The 8333-nt window shown below is 43.1% G+C and overlaps 1 protein-coding gene across 1 annotated transcript in view; it reads right to left on the bottom strand.

Moving 5' to 3' along the window:
• Positions 1-7117, bottom strand: part of LAMA4 (laminin subunit alpha 4) — a 134973-nt gene extending 127856 nt beyond the window's left edge. Inside the window, exon 1 of the mRNA XM_004422231.3 lies at positions 6585-7117. Within this exon, the coding sequence (XP_004422288.2) occupies positions 6585-6779 (195 nt within the window). The 5' untranslated portion in view covers positions 6780-7117. The remainder of the gene's footprint in view (positions 1-6584) is intronic.
• Between the last annotated feature and the right edge of the window lie 1216 nt (positions 7118-8333).

Raw genomic sequence — 8333 nt, forward strand, 5'->3', positions numbered from 1 at the left:
TATGCAGCTTATATATATTGTTTCACTTAAATTTCACAACAATCTTGCAAGGCAAATACGTTTCTATTCATTTTACAATCAAACAAACTAAGCCTCTGAAAGACAAACTAATTTGCCCAAAGTCAATCAGCTAGAAAGTAGTGGAGCTGGATTCATAGCACATCTGTCTGGCTAGATGCCCACATTGTGCCTTTGATGGAAGATGAATTTCAAATGTTGTAAAGCAGAGACTATAAATAAACAGCTTTCGGGCTGAATCGGGCCATCAGATATACTTCCCACAGGGCATTAAAAAAAATTGAGTCAGCAATTTCACTTAAGGATCCAGATTCTGTCTTCTCTTAAAAAAACAAGAGACCGGGCCGGCTCCGTGGCTTGGCGGTTAAGTGCGTGCGCTCTGATGCTGGCGGCCCGGGTTCGGATCCCGGGCGCGCCCCGAGGCACCACATCTCTGTCCAACCCGGGGCCGAGTCCCGCGTACAGCAACTAGAAGGATGTGAACCTACGACATACAACTATCTACTGGGGCTTTGGGGGGAAAAAATGAATAAATAAAAAATCTTTAAAAAAACAAGAGACCTGGTAACACTGAGAGGTGGCTGTCCCTCTGGAAGAGGCATCCCTTTCTCTCCTGTTGCTTTGACCCCACCGCTCACAGGATGTGTTCCTTTCACTGCCAGGTTATTTTTTGCTTGGCCTCTACAAGAATACAAGTTTTAAAACTTTCTCTGTACCATGTGATCTGCAATTCCACTTCTGGGTATCCATTCAAAAGAACTGAAAGCAGGGACTCAAACAGCACTAGTCACAGTAGCCAAAAGACAGAAACAATCCAAATGTCCATCGACAGACAAATGCATAAACAAAATATGATATATACGTACAGTAGAATATTAGTCAGCCCTGAAAAGGGATGAAATTTGGACACATGCTACAACATGGACAAACCTTGAAGACATCACGTTAAGTGAAATAAGCCAGACTCAAAAGGACAAAGATTGTAGACTCACTTCTATGATGTACCTAGAGTAGTGGAATTCATAGAAACAGAAAGTAGAATGGTGGTTGCCAGGGCCTGGGGGAAGGGGATAATGGGGAGTTATTGTTTAATGGGTACTGAATTTCAGTTTCAGAAGATGAAAAATTTTGGAGATGGATGGTGGTGATGGTTGCATAACAATGAGAATGTACTCAATGCCACTTAAAAATGGTTAAAATGGTAAATTTTATGTTATGTATATCTTACCACAATAATAAAAAAAAGCTTCTAATTAAATCAGAGAATTCTGAAACTATAGCAAATGGAATTCTTTATTTTCCAGCAACTTTCAAATAAATTCTGTAAGATAAGCTATGTATTCCTGTAGGTGGTGCTGTTTTGAATTCTCTACCTATTAATCTAAATCAAAAGCTTCTAATATAGACCATAGCATCATGTAGAGGAAACGTACTGACCATGCTTACAAAAGGAAAATAGAATACAAGAAAACTCTACAGTTAAAAAAAAAGCAATCTATCAGGGAGACCTAGTGATATGCTGGGAAAAGAGAATGGAATTTGGAAACCTTGGGCAAGGTACTTACCATCTCCAAACATCAATTGGCTCATCTGTAAAACGGGCATAATTTTCACCATTGAGTATTAAATAAGATAATAGATGCAGATTAATGGGACACAGTAGAAGTCAGTAAGTATTAGTTTTTTTCTTTTTTATATGAGTAGTTTAAAAAGTAGTTATTAGACTGGGCGGGGAAAGAAAGTTCTCTCTCTCAATTCTTTGGTAATCCTAAGATTTTATGCAACTTATGCTACTCATCTAGCAAGCACTGCATACATGGTCTTTGAATAGCCTTTTTTGTATTTTCATTTTAAGAAATCCCCAAAACTTTGACTGAAATTATGCCTACAGATAGTGCTATTTACCTAACCACCTTTTCCTAGATACATCTGCATGTGGCATTACGTTCATCAACTCCTTCCTTGCTGTGCCACTTACCAGGCAGAGTGCCTGGGGTAAATGCTTTGTGCCTCAGTTTCCATGTTTACAAAATGAGATAATAACCAGTCCTATTGAGCTGTGATGAAGGTTAAAGAAAATAACTCATGGACAGTGCTTAGACCAGTGTCTGGCACATGGTTAATACTCAATGAGCATTAGCTACAAACCATGCTATTATTATTACTACTACCACTACTGTATTCCAGTTCTAAAATATGTTTCCCAGGAACATCCTTTGGTGTTTGGTGAGTAGGTAATTGTGCCCTACTGGCCTAGCTCAGGAGTAATACTTTTTCCACATTGCCCCCATAGCACTTAGCTTGTAGCTACTCTTACAGAACATTAATTCATTCTTCTCTATGTAGTGACTATGTATATACTTTTTTTCTTAGATTGCTTACTCATCGAGGATAGAGGTGTGACTCTGCCTTCTTTCTATCCCTCCTGGTGCCCACTTTATTGTTCAGTACATGGTAGGGCTCCAAATGTGCTCATTGGATGAATATTCAGTGAATGAAATAATGACAACATGTAGGGGGTTTGACGGCCCAGGCCGGTGACTGGAGATGTTAATGTGATTCTACAGGACCTTTTTCAAAGTAAGGGGACCAAGATAGTAAAAGAGATCAAAACTGTCTTTTAATAAACTTTCTGCGATCCTTTAGTGGCAGGGTGCCTAACTATGTGTTGGAGCATGGGATCCCATATCAACAGTGAAAAGTCTAGAGGAAAAATCCCTCAGAATTCTCCTAGTTCATAGTGCATTTTTTAGCAAGTAAGTTTGTCCAGTGTAAGGTACATGTTCACATGTGGATTGCGGGGCACTGATTTTCTTGGAGGGAAGCTAACAATAATAATAACAACAGCAAAACCCAGTCAGGTTACCAGAAGATAAATTCCTGTTTTCCCCTCTCAGAGAAGTTTGCTCAATATTGTCAATTATTTCCCTTATTTTCTCAATTATCTACCAAAGGCAGTAACAGCACTGTCCCCCTCCACCGCCTCCCACTATGCTCTTCCAGCAGAGCCCCCCACTCTCCTCTAAGTCTCTGTGTGGCTTCTTTCCAATCATGTGGTGTCAACCTCTAACGTAGTGTTCTTTTTTTTTTTAATTTATTTGATTTGATTTTTATTTATTTATTTTTTTGCTGAGGAAGATTTACCTGAGCTAACATCTGTGCCAATCTTCCTCCATTTTGTATATGGGACACTGCCACAGCATGGTTTGATGAGTGGTGCATAGGTCTGCACCCGGGATCTGAACCTGCGAACCCCAGGCTGCCGAAGCGGAGCACACGAACTTAACCACTACACCACAGGGCTGGCCCCTAACCTAGTGTTCTTGACCTTCTTAACTCCTGCTTCCTTTTGGTAGACAAGAAGTCACTCTTTCCAAGGACACTCTGACACCCTTTCTTTGGGGACTGTTGTTGTCTTCATCCCTGCATCCCCTCTAGTTCTTTTGCATATCCATACTGGTCAAGAAGACTTTTGTCTAGTTTTACTTGCTACAGTGTGTATGATGAAATTGAGACTTTCTTTTCTTAAATATGAAATATTAGAATACTGAATATACTTCTAAAGGTGTTATAAAGGTTTTTATGTGCTTATAAAGGTCTCCCCTTTGCCCACACCCATCTACTGAGAATCATTGCTTTCTCCATCAACTCAGCAATAACGGACTCAGTAAATTGCTTGTAAAAAAGCAGAAGGTGGGAAAATCCTAGCAATTAGCACAGAGTTACTCGTCGGTGCTCCTCTTCAAATTCTTTGTCTCCTGGGGGATGCTTGCGTTTGTTTTAGAAGGATAGGAGGAGCCTTTCTGCTTGGTCAGCCAGCGCTCTCCATCCTTGTATTCAGTGTGTAGTTCATATATTTGTTCCCCTAACTCACACTGTGCACCACAGGGTGCCAGAGTCCGTGTTGAGGGCGGAGGACCCAGGGGTGAGAGGACACAAGGCTTGCCAGGGAGGAGCTCCAGAGAGCCTTGGGAGGGCCGTCAGCCAAGCGCCTCCCACTGCTCCACGCTCGCCTTAGTATTCTTCGTCATTCCCTTTGAAGGAGAATCGAGGGATAACCATTCATATAAATCTAATTCAAATAAAATGAATGTATTTTTAGAATATCTTCTCATCCACATCTCGAACATCCCATGAATAATTTATTGTATGTGTCCATGGTCTCTTTCTCTCTCTCTCTCTAGATGTAAATGTAATCTCCTGAACCAATTCAGTAGGGTGGTTGTACCATGTTATTAAGTCTCTGGAATGTATTTGGTCTAAGGTCTCCTAACTGGCTATGAAGAGCATGGGAAACCCGCATGGTGGGAGGTGGGGTTCGCTGTGGGACCTCAGGCTCTGGAGGCATCATGTGAAACCATGTGGTGGGAGCATAATTACCCCAATCCCACCCTTTCTACATCATATACTTTGAGCCTCCCGGAATGACTAATAGCTTCTTTCTGTTTCCCTAAACCAAAAGCCTCAACCGACATTCTGAACCTATTAGACCCTGACAGTACTACAGATTTAACCCACTATAGGACACTCTTTCTGTGGGGAGGATATAGACAGAGATATAGCAATATTAAGTAAAATAGCACCATAAAAAGAAAGTTCTGGGAAGTATTCCCAAATAAGGGTTTCCTTTAATCCAATCATCCACGCATTTTATAATCATCATAACAACAAGTAGGATGTATAAGGCATTTATACTCTGTTAGGCACCCTGTTAAGCACTCTTTCTCTATATTTTATCTATTTTCATCACAATAACTGTATGAAGTATGAAGTGACATCAATAACTTCTCTAAGCTTCAGTTTCTTTACCTGCAATTTGAGCATCTATAATTTGCCCAAGGTAAGGAGTAGATAAGCTGAAATTTGAACTTGGGACCATCAGACTGCAAAGCCTGCAATCTAAAACACTCTGCTGTGCCCCCTTCCTATTATTTCACTGAATAGATAAGTTTATAAGAAATTGTTCAAGGTCTCGACAATAAGTTTAAGGTTCCCTAAAAATCAAATAATTACTTTCTTACTTTTTGTGGGATGAGTTACAAAAACGTGTGTGCCTATCTTTTCAGAATTAGCAGATAAAAATACAGGATGCCCAGATAAATGTAAATTTCAGATAGACAATCAATAATTTTTTAATATAAATACATCCCATGCAATACTGGAGACATAAACAAAAATTTATTTGTTGTTTACCTGAAATTCAAATTCAGTTGGGCATCTTGTATTTTATCTGGCAACTCTATCTTAAGTCAAGCATTTCATTCAGGGACTTTCCATGCTCAAAGCAACAGGTGGAGATAATGCTTCCCGGGGATTAATTCCAAGCCTGTAGAGAAGCGATGCCTTCCCATAGCGCGGAGTCTCTCCTGTTCTGGCTTCTCTCCATGATTGAGCATGAAGTTGACCAGAAGCCATGCCCTCTCTTTCTTCTGGAGGTTACATTTTGCACCACAATAGAGGTTGGGATGCTCTGGCCCTACCTACCCTCCTCCTTTTTTTGGGCGTGAGTAGGGCTCACTCCTGGAGAAGGACCATCTTCATGCACCTTATTTTATCAATAATAATAAATAAGTACAGTTATACTAACAGTTAGTAGAATTAATGGCAATAATCCAGACTTCAGTGCTGTCAGAAATGGTGTCAATCCACATCACTACTTTGGTTCTATAGTTGCTGTAACCATAGCTATAGGGTGGATGGGTGTGTGTGTGTGTGTGTTGTTAGGTTAATTGCTCCTTCCTTTCCCATGAACTTAGGTGACTTCGTTTTCCTCCTACTTAGCATCTCCCACGCACTGGACACACTGTTGTCTGTCTTGGCTCAGGGGGCTGTTAAATCACTCACTCTGGATTCATCCTCCTTTACCCAATTTCTAAACTTTGGTTATGCTTTCAACATAGAAGCTACGGTAACGTATTCAAACAGCAGCTCTTTAAATAAACATATCATCAATAGCATATCCCGATCATTTTTACTTTTGAGATGGGGCTTGATTTTCGTCGTAACTTCTTGTTTCTGTAATATAATGACTCGTGTCTACTTAAGCTATCTGCTCTGCGGTTTGGTAACAGTTTCTTTAGAGCCCCATCACCCTCATCCACCCCCTCTCTCCTCCCTGTCCAAGAGGGCCTTCTGTTTTATTTGTGACAAAAGAATTGGTCCTGTAGTCTTGTTCCCACTCTCCTAACATCATCACAGAGGAGCAGGAAGTCAGTAACAGAGCACAAGCATTAAGTGCTGTGGCTTGACAAAGGTGACTCTACTGGGACATACAAGTGGCACAAAGTCACAGACCTGCCACTGCAGCCCCAGGTGAGAGTCTAGCACTGACTTGGAGTACACAGAACACATGCATTTTTGCTAGTTTGAACAGTGACACGTTTTAAAGCCTCAACTCTCGACTAACAACGTTACAAAGTAAAACTTTTTATTTCAAGTTTCTGAACTGACCTGATCCACGTGAAACTCTCAAGGCAGGCAGGGGAGAGAGAGGGACACGAGGGTGGCACACACAGCCCGCGGGGCGCAGATGGCCCAGCAGGGTGACAATGGCAGGGACACTGTACCTTGGCAGCAGGCGGCAGGCTTCCGGGAGCCACGCGGGGCACGCTCGTTTCAGGCGGGTCTTGTCTGCCGATCGCTGAGCTCCCTTCAATGTCAAAAGGAAAAGCGCTGTCGTCTCCGGACGCCGCGCCGGAGCAGGCAGCGCCCCAGAGGAGCCACAGAGGCAGGACTGAGTGCCAGGCTGAGCTCAAAGCCATCTCTCCGCTGACATCCGACAGGGCTCTTCCAGGGGCTCAGCAACTGTCTGTCCTCGTCGGTCCCCCCCACCCCGTGATGCGGCGGGGCCTCGTTTATTTGACCTTCTCTGCGTTTGCGGTTTCCAGATGTGGGAACTCAAGGCAGCCCAAAGAGGAACTTAGTAAAAAAAGGGAGAGTGAGAGAGTAAGCGAGTGACTCTCTCTCTTTCTCCCTCTCTTTCTCTCTCCTCTTACTCTCTTCCCCTCTGCTCGCTTTCTCTCTTTCTCCCCAGAGGCCCTGGCTGAAGAATTTAGAAAAGATGGAGCTTAAAGCTGAGCATCGAAAGGCAGACCCGGCTGGGGCCAGCCCCACAGCGCTGGCCACCTCCTGTCCCCAGCGTGTCGGGACTGAGGGCTGCGCTGTCCTGGCTTCCTTCCCACACCCATTCTCACCACTCCCTTTTTACCTTCCACTTCCAGGCCCTCCCACTCTAAGTTGGCCTTTCAGACAGGAGGCCAGCCTTTCCTTGGGGCCTCCCCTCCCCTCTCAGTTTGGAGCCCCTCCAAGGGCCCCAGATGAATATTCAGCTTTTGTGATTGCTTCCTCACATCTCTTATTTATTTAGCCAAGGTGCCGGATGTCTTATCTATATTTATATAGGTCTTTGTTGTGGCCCCGCTGGTTTGCAGGAAAGTGGGTGGAAAAGGGATTGCAGGGGCGGGAGCCAGAAGTAGATGATCTGAGATGGCAGAAGAGGAGGGCACCCACTTTTCTGAGCAAGGCTTCTCATTTTCTAGAGACGGTGCGCTGTACTCTTTGTGCTAATATCTTCTTTTGAGACTAGCTGGGCGCCCCTCTTCCGCCCGACAGTCCTCACTCAGAGGGCTTGGGAGAAGAATATCTTGCACTGCAGCGCTGGAAAATGACTTCATTACTCAAATGCATGAACTTTTATTTACAAAGAACATCTTGTTTTCGTCCTAAAGAGGTGCTTTGTAAGGGGCCCCGAACAAGGCTTGCAGTGTATGAGCCTGTCCAATATACTGCCACAGCCCTGACCTCTTCCTCTTGGCCTGTAATCTCATGCCTACTACATCTGTCTGAGTCATGTAACCTTTCCAAGACTTCAGGGCAAAGTCGGCCTACAATTACCCCGGGCACCCCCGGGGAGGAGTCGGTGGCCACTATGGCTGATAGACACTTTTGCTTACATTGGCTTCATAATGGAACTTTAAACATTCCCACAAGACTCAAACATAGCTTAAAGAGGATTAGATGAGACAACTATAACATGACACCCAAGTAAGTTTCTAGGTATTTGAAATCATCCACAATCATGCAAAAAGGCATTTTCATAAAACCTAATCATTAGCTCTATTTTATAGGACAAAAGTCATTTCATCTAAGGATAAGCAAAACAGCCATTTATTTTGCACCTACCATATGTCAGATACTTTGCATATGTTACTTGTAAACCTCACAGCATTCCTGCAAAATAGGGCTACTATTTCCTTTTTACAGAAGATAAAAGGGAGGTTCCAAGAGACTAGGACATTTGCCCAAGGTCACACAGC

The sequence above is a fragment of the Ceratotherium simum genome, chromosome 19, assembly GCF_057802395.1.
Source record: "Ceratotherium simum simum isolate JZ-2026a chromosome 19, ASM5780239v1, whole genome shotgun sequence".
In the NCBI taxonomy this organism is placed as follows: Eukaryota; Metazoa; Chordata; class Mammalia; order Perissodactyla; family Rhinocerotidae; genus Ceratotherium; species Ceratotherium simum.